This window comes from Nicotiana sylvestris, chromosome 7, assembly GCF_000393655.2.
Source record: "Nicotiana sylvestris chromosome 7, ASM39365v2, whole genome shotgun sequence".
NCBI lineage: Eukaryota > Viridiplantae > Streptophyta > Magnoliopsida > Solanales > Solanaceae > Nicotiana > Nicotiana sylvestris.
Genome location: NC_091063.1, coordinates 80,305,281 through 80,323,195, shown reverse-complemented (window position 1 = coordinate 80,323,195; position 17,915 = coordinate 80,305,281). Strand labels below are relative to the sequence as shown.

The following is a 17,915-nucleotide window of genomic DNA, read 5'->3' as shown; positions in this document are numbered from 1 at the left end:
TATTATTCTCGTAATTCAGCAGATGTTATTCAGGTTTATATCTTAGACACATGCTTAGGGGTGTTTAACAGGTAGGACTCGGGCACCCGTCGTGGCCTATTGATTTGGGTCATGACATCTGACTAGCTCGTCATCCTTCTCCGTTAACACATCACAAAGGGCTTGCATATTGTCGCCCTTACGTAACCACCTGCGAAATTCCTAGTACTTGTCGTGGTACTTAAAATATTTGTTTTTCAACCTCACAAATATTTCCCTATGCTTCTCCTCCATTCGGGCCCTTTCAATCTCCAAAATCACAGTCTGCAATCACAAAAAAGAAAACAAAGTAAGGCAAGAATGAAAATGCATTTGCTAACAAAGAAAAAAAGAGAAGGATAAAACACCAAGCACTCACCCTAAGAGCAAGATCAGCAATGCTCCTAGACAAGGTGACGTCGTCCAATTCCTGGGTCTTACCCTCTATTTCGGAGCAAAGAGGGCCGAGGGAAGGAACCACGTTCTCCGTGTTTTTCAACAAGTCGCCATCTATAGGGATCGCAATGGTCCTCGTAGACCCCTCCAACCTTATCTCAAGTTGGGTAAAACCCTCCTCCATCATCTTCGGGTCGTCCACATCAATGTCTGAACCTGACTCAATGCCTTTCTCAACAACACCTTTACCTTTCCCATTGCTCGGCAAAGAAGTATCAGTAGCCAGCTGGGAAGTTGATGCCTCCTCTTGCCTCAAAGTATCGAGAACATCAATAGCCGATCCCTTCGCCTCTACCACCATTGAATGCATATCCACTTTGGTTTCCTCCAACCTCAGAGTCTCAAACTATGGCTCGATATCATACCCAATAATAATAGTCGCCATCTTGCACAACGAAAAGTCACCCACCACAGAATCAACGACCCTAGCGACCTCATAGCCGACATCTACAGATCTCCTCTTACAGGGCATCAAATCCCCCTCGCCCGACACAAGTTCATCATCTTCAACGATAAGACAATATATAAGAGAGGCCGAGGTCTCCGTTGTCGAAGCCCCAACAACTGCGGAAGGAGCAAAACCAGATGCCACAACATGAGAGATTGAGGTGCGAGCAAAAATAGCCACCGTTGTAGATGGAGCGAAAGCTGAGGGTGCGACAACTTTTCTTTTACGGAATGAAGGGGTGGGAGCTCTCGACCTCCTCGAAGGTCCCCTATCCAAAACTAGTAAAAACACAAAAAAGGGGAAGTTCAGCAAAATAAGCGAAAAAAAAGAAACCTAGACTCCACTAAAATAAGGGACTTACCAGCTGAGGGGAGAGCCAACCCAAATCTCTTGAAGAAGCCTGGCCACTCACAGATCCCCATGATGTGAGGGATGAGCTAACTAACCCAGACATAAATATCTTCGACCAAAGGAGGAGGTGAGATCTTGGCTGCACAAAAAAAAGCAAGGACCAGAAAGCAGAACCTACAACCAAGCAAGGGGAAAAATCATACACATACGAACGAGGAAACTAGCTGCTTACGAGTGTAATTCCAAACCTCAGGAAAATCGTCGACGTTGGCCACCACGCCTTCGATTCTGATGAAAAAGTAGTTCAATAAAAATTGGCGGTTAGCTTTATCATCCATCTTCACCACCAAGCACTTGCCTCCTCGGTGGAAAAGGTTTAACATAATCCCCCTATAAAAGCTAGGGGCAAATAGGTGTATCAAATGCCGAAGTGTGAGTTCGACCCTGGCCAGCTCGACGAATTTGGTGAGCATCCTTATGAGCTTGTAAACATATGGGGCGAGCTGTGCTGGGCAGACGCCATAATAACGGAAAAATTCCTCCGCCATTGGAAGGAGAGGGAGATTATAGCAGAATTAGAAAGGGTAGGCGTAGAAGGCGCAATATCTAGAGTGATAGACCTACACCGTATCCCACCGAGCCGAGATTAATTCGAGGTGATAGGGGATGCTATACTAAACCCTAAGTTATCCTAATTCCTTCTTCGTCATCACTGACCGAAAGGTTTCATGGTCGGCGTCGGGGGATTTTGAGAAGTCAGACCTAGTATCAGGATTGCGAGGAATTATCTCCTCCACCAAAGGGAAGCCTCCATCCTCGACGGCGACAGGAGCATTCCCCTCATGAGGAGGGAGCACCATCGCTAAAGGGACCGCATAACTTCCCTCACTAGGTTCGGAAGGTATGTTAGTCATGTTTTTTGAGAAGAAAGAGAAGTATCAAGCAATGAAGAATTGAAAACGATGAAAGCCCTTGGAACAGAGAGGAAAAGTGTCAAGTCAGAGAGAAGAAAAACAAATATACGGGGTTTCGAAGCAGAAAGTTTGAAACTTCAAAATCACACCTTAACATCTCTATTTATAAGAACTTGGGCACTAGAATCGAAAACAGTTCATCATTACTGCCCCCTAACCAAAGCGACAAATTCAATCAAGGGACACACGCAAAACGAAGCAACACATAAAAAAAATGCATCATAATGATGCATGATGTCATGACGTCATCCTTATTTTGGACAACCTAACTCTAACAAACTAATTGGGAAATTCGAGACGTTTTGAAATAACTGGTCCACATAGGGCCACATTGCTGGTTCGCTATGACGACTACGACCTGAACTGCTCACTCAATTGTTCGACCAGAACGAGCAAATCCACTCATTGACCCCACCTGAAGCCGGTCTCAATAAGCGGAGAGACTAACTGTATGGGTCAAAATCTGTCTCTAGAGTATTTAAGCCAAGATACTACTAAAGGAAGAGTTCTCAAGCCGTCATTAGTCAAAATGAACCAAGAAGGAGCAAAGTCCCTGGTCGAAGTGTCGACAAGAGCCGTAGTTGAGATCTCAACAAGGGTCGAGGTCGAGGTCATTGATAAGAGCTGTAACGGCTAGTCTTTCAAGATAGGATATTAAAAGAGAATATTCTAGTAAATATTCTCGGCACTTTTACTATAAGGATTTCTTAGGAACATGTCCTCTATATATAGAAAAAAAAATGATAGGGGCATGTGATATTTATTTGTAAAGAAGACACTTTGACTAACAGATTCATCTCTCTCCCTCTCTCTCTCTCTCTCGCTAAGATAGAAATACCACCTTTTCACTACGATTCTTGTCCATACTTTTCCATCAGATCTGAGAATAACTCGAATATTCAAGAATTTATCTGTCATTCATCATTATCAGGAGGAACATTCATCTATTTTATCCTTTATTGGGTGAATCATTCCTCATATTTACTTAAATGTCATTTGGTGAATATGGTTCTTTAGGCCGTATTCGACATCCCGGAAAAATTTAGGCGATCCGGATCCGGGGTCTCGGACCCACAACGGAAGGCGTGGGCTATAGCATACGAAAATTTGGGACTCGCGCGGATTTCTAGTTTTATGGCCGTAAAATGCCAAAAATGTAATTTGGTCATGGTGGGGCGGTGAGTATGGTTCCTTAGGCCGTATTTGACATCCCGATTAGCTGTTGCTGCGTTGTCAAGCAGCTGTTGCTACGTTGCCGAGCAGCTGTTGCTGTGTTTCTTCGCTTTCGCTTCTGACTGTTGTTTGCGACGATTGACTGAAATCACTTCGGAATTTTGAGGTTCCTCCTCAAAATTCTGCCCTAGTTTCCAATTTCGGGAGAAATGAAAATTTTATTGCATTGTGACTGAACCCATAGTGCTTCCTACGTATCCCCTCTTAGGCGATGGAGGGGGATTTGAGAGGAACTATTTGGAGATTTGGGATGGGGAGGTGGAAGGGAGTTGATGGTGTTAATTCGGTGGCGATTGGACGTCGCTGCTGCCACTGGACGGTGGGGAATTCTGAGGCAGCTACTAGTGTTTGGGGGGCAGGGTTATGAAGTTGGGGTGTTGGGACGACGATAAAAATTTTCCGGGATGTCAAATACGGCTAAGGGGTCGCGGTCAGAGCGCCTAAGCGCGATAAGGGTCGGTGAGCCCAAACATGCGACGGGTTGGAGCCACGACATTACGAGAGTTGAGTTTCAACCACCACTTGTCGTGACGTCCGTCGCCGTGGACTCGCATTTAGGCCAACCGCACGCTCGAGGCACACGGGAGGCTAGTATCCGTCCCACGACACCACCGCGATCATGAGAATGGGCCGGAAACTGGATTTGAATTGGGAAGGACCATATCAGGTCCTCGATATTATTGGAAAGGGATCCTACAAGCTCATCACGATGAGCGGCGAGCAACTACCAAATTCATTGTTATTGAGTGCTACATTATTGCTTGTGCTTTCTAGAACAGTTATTGCATGTTGTTATCATTATCTGACCGAACCCATCTTATTTTTATCGCACCTTTGAAAGCTTCATCTAGAGATATTACTGTTAACTAAGATTAACCACTAATTACATAAATTTAATTAATGGAACCAATATCCGCATTTTTTTGGTGAAACAGAAAGGAAGATGTATTGGTCAAAATCTGACAATCATGACTGAACTAACCAATGTCCCGCCTAAGTGACCAGGCAATGAAAGATAACATAGCCCATTCTACATCTCTTTCCTGATACCCGTCGAGTCGGAAAGAGCAATGCCTAAAAGGATGACCAAGACACACTGGAGGCGAGAGAGCGTCGGACCAAGTAAATGGCAAGGGTGCCTTGACTATATATAGTAAGGGAAAGCCTTTGATTAGGGGAGGCTCCTCCCCCATTTCTCTCTCCCAAGCTCTCTTCTTGTAATCTTGATCGGAAAGAAGTAATCTACAGAAGAACATGTAAAGCAATCTCCCTCATCGATCGATGAGAGTCACAATGTTGAATTTCAATAAGATTGTTTACATCTTTTTCGTCCTATATACAATCCATACTAGTAGCTCTTAGATCTGAAATTTATTATGTCTGAATCAGATTTACCCCTTCATTTTCTTTGATTGATTTGTTCAAAAAGGTTTCGATATCTTTTGAGTCAAACAATTTGGCACCATCTGTGGGGATTTCTTAGTGAAATTTCTTAGTCTCTCCCAGATCAAAGACAAGAAATACGATCACCCACCAAAAAGAGCGCGAAGGAAAAACCCAACCCACGCGAGACAAAAGCACAACACAGTAGGGGGGGGGAGAGCCGAGTAGAATCACTAAATTTAGAAATCTTCGCCCCATCAACCATCGAAATGCCAAACAAGACGAACAACATTACCAACCTGTTCTCCCCTATTGGACCACTGGGTAGGGGCAAGGAAAGTATCATTTTAACTCACCTTCTGCTCTTTGCTCAAAAAGGAACACAAAGGCCGCACGGACGAGCGAGTAAAGAAACATCTCAATTAAAGAATGAAAAACTACTGCAAAATGACTGAAACACTGCCCGTCGGTGACACCTCCAAGCCAAAAGGCAGAAGTTAGACAAGGAAACTACAATGTGTGCGCAGAACGAACCTAAGAGAAGTAGCAACATTTCGTATTCTCCAATGTTGCACCCCCTGATGCAAGCAATGTCAAACAAACTGGGATTCTCCCAGAAAATGTCTGGCTCTCCAAAACCTGGGACTGACGATGGGTTACTATTTTGATAAGTTCGAAATAACACCCTTTAAGGCCAAGGGCCTTCACCAAAAAGAAGAAAATCGACCTCGATCGTACGACGACAGGTTACTATTTTGATAAATTCGAAATAACACCCTTAAGGCCAAAGGCCTTCGCCAAAAAGAAGAGTTCGACCTCGATCGAATGACGACGGGTTACTATTTCGATAAGATCGAAATAACACCCTTTAAGGCCAAGGGCCTTCGCCAAAAAGAAGAAGTTCGACCTCGATTGCACGACAACGGGTTACTATTTCGATAAGTTCAAAATAACACCCTTTAAGGCTAGGGGCCTTCGCCCAAGAAGAGAGTTCGACCTCAATTGAATGAAGACGGGTTACTATTTCGGCATCCTTTAAGGCCATAAGCCATCGCCAATGAGAAAGTACGAAATATTCCTAAGGCCAAGGATCATCAGAAAGTGCAAAAGACCGGGACTCACCGTGTGGGAATCTACCTCGCACCGAAATCACGCAAAACGAAAACAAGGGTAGAATACAAGACAAATAACAGCAAAAAATTCTCCTTTATACAAAGTCTCCGTGCAAATAGTTGCGGATTACATAAGACCCAAGTCAACAGTCTAAAAAAACAAAGGGAAACAATAAGAAAAGAACAACGACAATCGACTACGAACAAAAAATTGGGAAGAAAACAACAAACGGAAAACAGATCAATATCATTATCCCTCTACTCTACATCATCACTGCCACCCTCTCCACTTCCATCTCCGGGAAGTTCTCCTTCGGTGTCCGTGCCCCCATTGGCTTCTGGCGTCGCCGCATCATACCCGCAATTGACGCGAGCCTCCCGCACTTTTACTCGCGCCTCTTCATATGCAGCCTCAGTCACAGTACCCGCCTCCCACAAACTCTTATATATATCCCGCTGGGCTTCGGCGTAAACCCAAAGCTCGTGCATGTGGCGGGGAACGGCAGTGGAGGAAGATTCAATCTAAGCCAACAATCACCCATTTTCTGCCTCTAGTGCTGCGACCTGATCTCCCAGAATCGATGCCTCTTGGTCAATCTCGCTAATGTGCTCCTCAAGCCTTGCCTCCATAAGGGTAGTCGTCGCTCTCTCAAACTCCTTCTCGGACTAGAGGACACGGATGGTGTTCTCCAAGGCCGTCGCCCTTGCCGAACCCACGGACCAAGAATTCTTGATGCTCTCCAACTCAGGAACCTTGTTCTACAGCTCAGTAAATTTCCCCATCCATTCCGTGCTCAGTGCCTCGACCTTGATCAAGTTCTGATCCATCTCCGACTGTAATGACCTCAATTTCTCCTGCAGATGCTCGCACTCTGCGGCAACTCCCTTGCCCAACTCGAGCTCCTCGTCCTTTATTCAAAGTTTCTCCTCAAGCACACTCTTGCTGCGGATAGGTGCATTAATTCCTGATCCCATTTCTCCAACTCCTCACCAAGAGCCCGACTACCGGGGTTTGCCTTCAGCCGCTCATGCATCTCGCAATAATTGTTGCGGTAACGATGATATTTCTCCAACATCTTCAAGAAAACCTTGGCCCAAATGTTGGCCCTGCGAATGCTCTCCACTTCCACCATATACGTCAGAAAAATGAAAAGAGGGGTTAGAATCCTATCATCAAGAAAGACGTGGGAAAAGCGAAAGTAAGTGTAACATACCCTTAAGCCTATAGCGGCCACCTCGTCCATCAAGTCAGCATCGAGAACGGTCAGAAGGGCCACATTCTCGGCTGCGGAGCATAGCATGCTGAACTGCGGCACCAGGTCCTCCGTGTCCCCCAAGAGATTGACATTCAAAGGGATCTCAAGAATACGGGCCGAGCCTCCCGCACGAACCACCGAGTGAGTAAGATCCTTCTCAAACATCCTAACATCATCAGGGTCGATGTCCGATTCGGACTCGTAGTCGTCGACCACCACGTCTTTTCCTCTTTCATCAGCCGAAGAGGAAGCACGACTAACTGTGGAGGATGAGGGTACGTCTGAAACTACAACGACAGCCCTGGAAATCTGACCTTCCGCCTCTATAGGTTGCTGACCACCGACAATGGTGGGAATCTCCGATTGAGCCGAGGCGATGGCCGGTTCCGTCCCTACGGGGGGAGCCGCAACAACCCCCTCTCCAGATCCTATCGAAGGAGAGTTGTCTAGATGAATCACTGTTAGAGGCACTGTCTCAAATTACACTCCCCGTCTTTTTGGTGGCCCATCTTTTTCCTCGGTAGGCGGAGATTCACCCGTCGGGAGAACAGCACCACGTAGGAGTAACCACGGCCCCAGACTCAACTGAAGCAGCCCTCGACGAAGGTCGGGCAATGGGTACCGCGATAGGGCGAGCAGATGAGGCTGGCTGCCGGAACGCTAACGGAGGAGCCCTAACTCTCTGCCCCCTCCCTGACATCGACGAACAGCACGTGAGGAACTAAATACAAAAAGGGAAAAGAGAAAAACGGCGAATAGAAACGACATCTTACCAAAAAGAGGCCTGTGCCCGTACTTGTTATAGAAAGCCGCCCACATTCGGACCCCCACCGTATAAAGGAGAATAGTGCTCACCCACTCACGGATATTTTCGACATGTGGAGGGGGCAATTTCTCACCTGCAAAAACATAACAGGGTTTAGTGCTATAATGGAAAATGGTCGGATATATCCCCTAACTAAAAACATGAGACTTACGTGCAAAGTTTCATTTCTCAGGGAACCCCGTCGGATCCGCCACAATGTGTTCAATCCACACATAGAAGTAATTCTCATAAAAATGACGGTTAGTCCTATCATCCATTTTCACCACCAGACTCTTCAACCCCCGGGGACGCATGTGTAGCATCGTGCAGCGGATAAGCTGAGGGGCGAAGATACTAAGCAGGTGATCCAAGGTGATCTCACGACCGGCGAGTTTCGCAAACTTGAGCAACATAAAGAACAGCTTGTACAGGTATGACGAAAGTTGGGCGGGGCATACCTCATAAAAACGGCAGAAGTCTACCACCAGGAGAGGGAGAGGAAGTGTGTATCCAATAAGGAAGGGGTAGGCGTAAAACACACAGTACCCAGGACGGTCAAAATGAACTATGTCATTTCCTTCCACCGACTGCATGTCGACGTAGCCGGGGATCCCCCACCTGGTTTTCAACTCTGCAATGTCTTCTTCTCTCATAATGGAAGGGACAGGCTCTGGCTCCGCCCCTACACGACTACTGAAATCGGTCAATTCTCTCCCAGGGCGAGGCAAAATCTCAACTATCGACGGGACCTCCTCGTCTTCCACCGTACTCCACCTCCACTCATCTGGCATCCTCTTCGCCTTAAAAATAACATTCAACAACCCAGTCGACCACTCTAAACCTGTTTTCCCCACACACTTCCAAAATTCCACTGGAATCTCGTCAGGCCCGATCGCTTTGCCCCTACTCATTTTACTCATAGCTCCCACGACCTCCTCAATCTTGATGCGCCTGCAGTACCCAGAGTCAGCGTGACTCTCGGAATGCTCCAATTCACCGAGCACAATATCCCGATCCCCTACTTCATTGAGAAGTGTTTGGAAGTAAGTCTGTCATCTCCTCTTAATCTGGGAATCTTCCATCAATACTATACCATCGTCGTCCTTAATGCATCTCACTCGGTCTAAATCTCGAGCTCTCCTCTCTCTCAGCCTGGCCAGCCTAAATAACTTATTCTCCCCTCCTTTCTCCCCTAGTTCCTCGTACATACGACTATAACCCGCAGTCTTAGCCTCTGTAACCGCCAGCTTCGCTTCCTTCCTAGCTACCTTATACCTCTCCATGCACGCTCGCCTCTCCCCCTCACCTATGCTTCCCACTAACTTTCGGTACGCCTCCTTTTTCGCTTCCACTTTACCTTGTACCACTTCATTCCACCACCAGTCTCCTTTGTGCCTGCCGGAGACGCCTGTTGAGACCCCTAACACCTCTCTCGCAACCTCTCTTATACAGTTTGTTGTCGTTGACCATATAGAGTTCGCGTCACCACTGCTCCTCCAAGCTCCCATAACCGACAACCGCCCTTCCAATTCTTGAGCTTTGTCCTTAGTTAAGGCTCCCCACCTGATTCTCGGACTTCCTCGAGCAGACATTTTCCTCCTCTTCACCATAATACCAACGTCCATCACCAAGAGCCTATGTCGCGTCACGAAAACTGCATATACATTATACGGAATTGACGGCAGGTTTAAGGGAATTATTACGTAATGTGACTTGAATGAAATTTGATGAGTTGACTTGGTATTAAGAAAAACTCGCAAGACTTTGCTTCTAGTTAAATTTTAGTTGGGCTTTTAAATCTGAATATACAACATACATGAACCATGTGAACATTCATTTGGTCTTACTTTCACATTTGTAAGCACATTGGGAAGATAGTTTAAGAACTTAAAATGTATGTGATTTGTGAACGTTTTGAAGAAACTACATATACTCGGTAAACAAAAATGATGAGTCCCAACAATATGAGAAAATGAAAATATATGCACATTCAACGCAATTGCCGGCAAGCTTAAAGGCGTTATGTATTACCTACCTAATGTGAAATGTGAAAGCACAAGACTTTGCTTAATTGCTTTTAGTTATTTTAGTTTGACTTTTTAATCTAAATAGAAAATACAATTTTCTAACAATGTGAACATACATTTGTTCTTAGTTTCACGTTCGAAAAACTGCAATCACGCAACGACTTGCCAAGTCTTCCTTAGGCTTAGTTTAAAGACCAGAATTGACCTCTCAAACAGATTTTAAATAGTAGTGAAGCACTTTACTCGGTAAAGGTTTAAAACGCGGCCCGTTCCGGGTCCCTTGCGCAAACAGTAAACGCGCCGCAATTTGAAGTGAAAGCAGAACAATACGATTGGTCAGGTATTGCGTAGCGGTGTTAGCGCGCAATTAAAGGCACATCCTCACGTGTATTCATGTGGACGGCTTTTTTTAGAGCTAAAGAAATGCCGCCCGCAGTCGGCCAAAGCTGTCAATTCCCTTCCTTTTGACACGTGGTTCACTCTCCACTTAACATTTCTTGCCTCAAACTTAGAGGAAGAGGCAAATTAAATTCGATAAATTAAAAAATGTAACTCAATTAATATCTATAAAAATTATTACCCTCTCCGTTCCAATTTATGTAAACCTATTTGACTGAGCACGAAATTTAAAGAAAAAATGAAGACTTTTGAAATTTGTGGTATTAAACAAATCCAAATGGGGCCAGAGTATTTGTGTGGTTATAAAAACTTTTCATTAAGGGTAGAGTTGTAACATTAAGCTAAATTGTTACCAAATTTAGAAAGGGTTCATTCTCTTTGGAACATACCAAAAAGGAAATAGTTCACATAAACTAAAACAGAGGGACTATCTTATTAGCTTAAAATTATGTAGAATATCTAATATAATACGTCAAAATATACTGTTATGGTAAATATTTTTTACACCATCAAAGTATATTAGTTAAAGTGTTGAACCCAACCACACCTACAAAGATAGATCCATGATTTAAATTATATGGATTCAACTTTTATGATTTTTATCAATTAACTTATTATAATTTTAAAGTTATGAGTTCATATTTACAACTATTTATTTCAATTTTAATAAATTCCATATATAAATTTATGTTTCATATCAAAAATTAAGAGTTTAATTGAACCACATTAACCTCTAACCACAAGAAAAGGACTTAAAAATGGAAAGTACCAAAAGGGAAATGCCTTGCTGTCGTAGGACAAATAATATAATAAAAGATTCTTTGTACACAAGGACAATGCCCAATAAAGACCTCGGCCAATGACCATTAACTACTTAGCTGCATTTGTAGGCAAAAAATTTTGAGCATATAAATATACCAACCAAGCACACTTTTTATTCATTAGAATTGCCTAAAGTTGAATCCACACCGCCCACACACCAAACTCCTCCTCATCTCTTCTAGCTCTCTTTCAATGGAGTGGACTAGGGGTCCAATTATTGGTCGTGGCTCTTCTGCCACCGTCTCCCTCGCTACCAATTCCTCAGGGGAGCTCTTTGCTGTTAAATCCACTGAGCTATCTTGTTCTAACATATTACAAAGAGAGTACTCTCTAATTTCTCAGCTCAATTCGCCATTTTTAGTCAATTGCTTTGGCTTTGACATTACTAGCGAACAAAATAAGACCACTTACAACATGTTCATGGAATATATACCAGGTGGCACTCTTTCTGATTTGATCAAGAAACAAGGAGGTTCCTTGAACGAGTCCGTGATTAAATCTTACGCTCAACAAATTCTACAGGGCTTGGATTATCTTCACTCAATTGGGGTTGTACATTGTGACATAAAGGGCCAAAACATTTTAATTGGTCAAGATGGTATCAAGATTGCAGATTTGGGATGTGGGAAATTTGTACGAGATGAAAATTCTGCGAATTCTGGAATTTCTGGCACACCGGCTTTTATGTCACCTGAAGTTGCTCGAGGCGAAGAACAAAGATTTACAGCTGATATTTGGGCTTTTGGGTGTACTATTATTGAAATGGCTACAGGGTCACCTCCTTGGACTGATATGAAGGATCCTGTTTCTGCTCTGTATAGAATTGGTTATTCAGGGGATGTGCCTCAGTTCCCAAATAGTTTATCCAACGATGCTAGAGAATTTTTAGCAAAGTGTTTGATAAAAGACCCCAAAGAGCGATGGACAGCTAAACAACTTCTTCAACACCCATTTTTGCAATCTTTAGAGTCTAATTCTTGGAAAGTTGAAAACTTGAAGAGGGATTCTCCCACTAGTGTCTTGGATCAAGGCTTTTGGAATTCGTTTGAGGTGATGGAATCTTCTTCATTAGAGTCAAGCATCACCGTTGATTCCCCTGCAGATAGGATCACACGGCTCATTGGTGATGAGGGAATATCATGTACTTTGAAACCTGATTGGGTTGAGGAAGAAGGTTGGGTGACAGTTAGATGCAGTGATACAGAAGAAAGTTCGATAATTTCAGAGCAAAATTGCGAGTTGATCCCAGATTTTGAAGAATTGGTGGATATGGAAACATCTGTGCCTACAAATTTTTCTGATCATGAGTTTGTGGCCTCATTGGACTTTGAGTTGTTCACTTTGATTGATTGCATTAACGATGAGATAATTAGCATTTTTTATACTGGTAGTAATACGATTAATTTGATGATATCTCCTGAGAGTGTAGGAGACGTTTTTGTATCTGAGTTTAATGATTCTGAAATAAAAAAGATGAAATTTTATTGTCCAATTGAAATTCTTTTGCTGTTCAATTTCTCCTATGAACTGGAATTTCATTTTCTCCCTCTCAATGGTTGGATGTTCTATTTTTACCTATTATCTGGTTTCCGTTGTTGTTATAGATCTTTTGTCTTTGAACCGAGGGTGTCCCGAAAACAACATTTCTACACTTCGAAGTAGGGGTAAGGTCTACGTACACTCTATTCTGTCCAGACCTCACTAGTGAAATTATTACTAAATTGTTATTGTTGTTGTTGCTGCATTTTCAAAAAAGGAGAAAGGTATATTCTCGAAGAATCTTTCCTCTCGTGAAGGGCTTCATTTTAAACACTATTTAGGCAAAATAAACAAGTTTTAGGCTATCATATCATTAACAAGCCAGCTCAGGAAATGTCAGTATGCATTAGTTTGTACTTTGTAGCATGAAAATTGGAAAAGATTGTAATGACATGTCATAAGCGATATTTAATTGCATTTAAACTATCACTTGTCTTATTTAACTCTCTTTTATAGTTAAATAGGTTAGAGTTACTATAGATAGTTATTAAATATCTTGATAGTATTAGTAACACAACGTTTTTGGTTATTAGTGCAGAAAATTAAATTTCAACCAGTTAAACTAGTTCTATAAATATATTCAACAAAAGTATATTTCTATTGTGAAATTAAATATTTTATGATGACTGTCAAAAATATTGCATCACCAATTACTTGTACCTCCTAGCCTGCTTTTCAAATTGCAAATAGTAGAAGGAATCAAACTAGAAAAGGCGAGCGTGGACTTTTTTGAAGAGGTCATTGTTCATATGCAGTGGACTTTTGGGAGGAAAAGTAGAGTCAACTAATTTTGGCCATTGCATTTGGAACATTCTATAATGTGAATAGATTAGGTGAATGAAAAGCAGCTTGTGATGAGGTCAACGGAGAAATTATATCCTTTTTCCGTTGGCCAACGCAATTGAAATGAGGTCAACGGAGATATTAAATTGGGTTTCTTTCCTTAGACCATACTAAACTCATCGAACTCCATTTTGAATTGGGCAAACGGTTTTTGTCTTTTGGGGTTTGGCTAATTTAGGTTGACCCAATTTGCCAAATAATGATTTCATTTCTTGAAGAGGCAAAGAATAGTGACCTTTTTTCAATGGTGCAGCAAGTGTTGTCTCAACCTTATTTTGTTTTCCTAGTGGGGTGGTTGTGACAAGCTCCATTTTGCTGTGGATGTAGTTTCTCTTATCTACTAACCGACCAAGTGGAAAAAATCCAAAACAAGTAGTAGTAAGTAACATAACCTCTTGTGTTGACTAGACTGATAGAGGTGGCAAATTAAAGGCCAAAAATGTTAAATTGGTCCGACAAAATGTGTTCAAATGAATAAATGTGGTCATGACAACAACAATCCCGTGGAATCTTACAAGTGGGGTCTGGGGAGAATAGTGTATACACAGACCTTACCCCTACCTATGAAGATAGAGAGGATGTCTTCGAAAGACCCTCGGTTCAAGAACGTCAAAAAAAAGAGTAATAGAGAAACAATAGAGAAATATGGTCATGATAGAATATGTAAAATGAATGAACGGTGTCGTGACGTAACATATTAAAATTTGTTTGGAACATAATGGAGTAGATTAATATATAAAGGTCAATGACGGGTGAAATTGTTTCGTCCAATGCAATTTTTTTTTTTTTTTGCTTTTTGAAAAGCAAAAATAAAAACTAAAACTAATTGATTGTTCTTAAATTATTATTTAACTTCTTCCAAATTTACATAATTTTTAAAATTAATATTGTATGTTTGAATTTGAATTGCATTATAACCCGTTACGTTACGTTAATTGACATGTTTGCATCTCAAACCTGTTAGATGAAATCAACTAATTGATCAAAATTTAGTTCATTTAAGCTTAGAGGAGTTAGTCGGATTACTAAAAAATGAGTTAGATTTTATCATCTACAGCGTTCGACGATTAAACAAGGGCCATCATGGGTGGTCAGCGTTGGAATTAACAAGCTTTGTTGGGCTGTAACAAGAAAATGATTATTCACCATATTCCCATGATAGATAAAACCAAAGTGGAGGAAATTTCAACTCTTCCGTGAGTGGTATTTTTGTCTGGAATCATAAGCATATTTTGGTGAAAATTGAAATGCTAGAATTCTTCCAGTGACTTAAGCAATGACTTCATCTAGTCCTATGTGCGGAGCTCTACATCTAGACTATGCACTAATCGGATTATTCCCTCTTCATTTCACCATGTATTTTTCTATTTATTTCGTGCTCTGACTATAGTCCTCTTGTTCTTTTATTCCATATTCTTCTTATAATCATGAACTACTTTCATTTATATCCTTAGGCGTGAATCGTGAAGCAAGCTTTTCTAAACGAAAGTTGTTTAGATATTTTTGATATACTCTTTTAAAAAAGCTTTACAAAATATCTTTGGAGGAAAAATACTTGGCCAACATTTTCGAAAACCCTTTCCACGATCTCTAACCAATCACGTTTAAGTATTTGGAGCTTTCGATACCATATTTTCTACTTCTTGTCGCTGGGGTATCCCCCCTCCCCCCCCCCCCCCCCAATTTTTGCTTGAAATATCACTGCAGCGTAACAAATACGTAAAGGCTAGTTAATTACATAAAATAGAACTTAACCAAGAGTGGAGCAGAACTTGATCAGTTGGATTAACTGTGCCCGAATCAATTGACTAATTAGTTTGATATTAGACAATGATCACAACAAATTTTCTAAATCTCTACAGGGGTCCAAAGTATCTTAAGCAACACTAGTTGGAGTTTATAGGTTGAAATATGCTAACGGTAATAATCTGAGACGCTGAATAGAATTAGAATATTAGATAGTTGACTTTCTCTTTTTAATTAAAGTTTACTTGATTTTTTAGAAAGGATACGACATATCTTAAATCCAAATTTCAGGAAATGGAACTTTTGAAATTCTTTCAGTAGATAAGCTTGAGCAAAGGAAAATTTTCTTCTTGATTTGGTAATAATGTAGTTCTCAATTGTTCCAGACTAATGCATGAAAGAATTGAATAACACAAAGGATATTTTGATAAGCTTATACGCGGGTAAAATAAGCACTGAAAACTTGTCAAATTAGTGTATAAAAAATGGGATTTTTTCATTCATATACACTATTGGAAACTTTATTACCCTAAATGTTTATGTTTAGTAAATTATCCTACCTACACAAGTTTTGTTTACAAAATATATACATTCCACCTTAAAAGGCTCCCAATCCATTATTAGTGCCTTCAATTAAGAGAGGATTGTCAACCTAAAAATTACTAATTGGTAGAGGTCAAACCTACTTAATAATAAACTTCCAATCTTTGCCACATTCAGGATTGTCAACAAGTCCAAATACTGCAATTAGAGAATGAAAATTAAACAAGGACGAGCAATTGGAAAATTAACGGATATTAACAAAACTTTAATGAATATTAAAAACCAGTAGAAAGATTTGTTATTTGGAAACCAGAAGACAAAGATTGTTGCAAACTCTCTGTTTCTTCTGTCAAAGATGACATAAATGAATTCGCCGGAGATGAAGAAGCAAAATTAATAGTTGTAGACGATTCTTTTCTCTCAATTGACCCATTTTTGACCAATTAAAGATGGTTATGTGGTAAAGGAGGTAAACATTGAATTGGTGTCGGACAGTTAATTTTGGGAATATTTATTTGTGGCTTTTCGATTTCTTCTATTTGGAGGTTCTAATTTTGGATAGAGTTTTAATCTAATCTTTGTTGCTGGGGTTTAGGAGGAGGAAGAGGAGTAGAAATTGGACCTTTACGAAATCTGGCATGATCAGTTCTGTTTTTGTCAAGTAAAGAAATGAACTTTTTGAATTTGTTAACAGAAATATCAGCTACGGCTGTGTAATCAGCATATACAGATGAGTTTTGATCTAATCTTTGTTGTTGTTGTTGGTTTTGATAAGATTGAGAAAGCAAACAGATTAATTTCATACAACTAATTATATATTATACAATTTATCTACAATTTTCGCACATTATTTCTACCCAGTTAAATACAACTACAATAACATACAACTTAAATACAAATTTTATACAATATGTCTTTTGTATATTTTTTATCTGATTTATACATAATAAAAACAAATTTCATATAACTAATTATATATTATACAACTTATCTACAATTTTCATACATTATTTCTACTCAGTTATATACAACTACAATATTATATAACTTAAATATAATTTTTATACAATGTTGTTTAACTTTCATGCAATAGTTAAATAAATAAAAGAAAAAAATATAAACAACAGAATACAATTTTTCTATAATTTTCTACAATTTCTGTATTATAATGTATTTCATGTCGTCTTCTTCTTCTTCTTCTTCTTCAATCTGAAATTTAGCCAAAACAAAGTCTAATCTTCACCAAAACCCCTCAAAATTGAGGTATAAACTCCAAACCATATTTCCAATTATTTGTAACAACACCCAATCCAAACAAATAATGATTTTTGAAAACCCAAATTCAAATTCAAAGCTTCAAAGCTTTTTAATGGCTGTCAATTGTGGAATTGCTGTTCTCTTTTCCTTTGCTTTACATTACTGGAATTTGGGGTTGAGAAATAGAGAGAGACGTAGAGAGAATTCTCAATTCTTTGCAACAACATCCACAAGCAAATAATATTTTTTGAAAACCGAAATTCAAATTAAAAGCTTCAAAACTCTTTAATGGTTGTCAATGGTAGAATTGCTGCTCTCTTGTGCAAGATATACGTGGGAGGGGGTGAGATGTGGAGAGAGAAACGTAGGGGAGTATAAGATATATTAGAGTAATTTTAGGACACTAATTATTATCATTAATTCCCTTAAAATGTACATAAATGGTAATTGGGTATATAAAATATAATTATAGTAAAACTTGAGTAGGGAGGGTAATATAGTTTCATATAGTGTATATGAATGTAAAAATTCCATAAAAAATTTAGACTTGAGCCTCTACAAGATAAGCCCATTAGGGTTACTTGTTGGCTACTCCACTCAAACCCTAATTCATGCCTATAAATAAAGCTACATATGTCTTTTAAAAATGATCTTAGCAATTCCATAAACTTTCGAAATATGCACAAAGAGATCAAATATACGA

At 40.4% G+C, this 17,915-nt stretch overlaps 2 protein-coding genes across 2 annotated transcripts; one reads left to right on the top strand and one right to left on the bottom strand.

Annotated features, from left to right (window-relative positions):
- Nucleotides 1–9,088: 9,088 nt before the first annotated feature.
- On the bottom strand, nt 9,089–9,661 carry LOC138873369 (uncharacterized). Its single transcript, XM_070151835.1, has one exon. The coding sequence runs from the start codon at nt 9,659–9,661 to the stop codon at nt 9,089–9,091; it is 573 nt and encodes a 190-aa protein (XP_070007936.1).
- A 1,700-nt stretch (nt 9,662–11,361) lies between these two features.
- On the top strand, nt 11,362–16,402 carry LOC104239962 (mitogen-activated protein kinase kinase kinase 18). The gene is made up of 2 exons (XM_009794735.2): nt 11,362–12,839; nt 16,245–16,402. The coding sequence occupies exons 1-2, from the start codon at nt 11,477–11,479 to the stop codon at nt 16,400–16,402; spliced, it is 1,521 nt and encodes a 506-aa protein (XP_009793037.2). The 5' UTR covers nt 11,362–11,476.
- The last annotated feature ends 1,513 nt before the right edge of the window (nt 16,403–17,915 follow it).

Excerpts from the sequence above, each read along its gene's own strand:
- LOC138873369 (XM_070151835.1), bottom strand. The coding sequence starts at position 9,661 with ATGGACGTTGGTATTATGGTGAAGAGGAGGAAAATGTCTGCTCGAGGA.
- LOC104239962 (XM_009794735.2), top strand. The coding sequence starts at position 11,477 with ATGGAGTGGACTAGGGGTCCAATTATTGGTCGTGGCTCTTCTGCCACC. Across the intron at positions 12,840-16,244 it reads TCATTTTCTCCCTCTCAATG|AAAGATTTGTTATTTGGAAA; the intron begins GTTGGATGTTCT and ends AAAAACCAGTAG.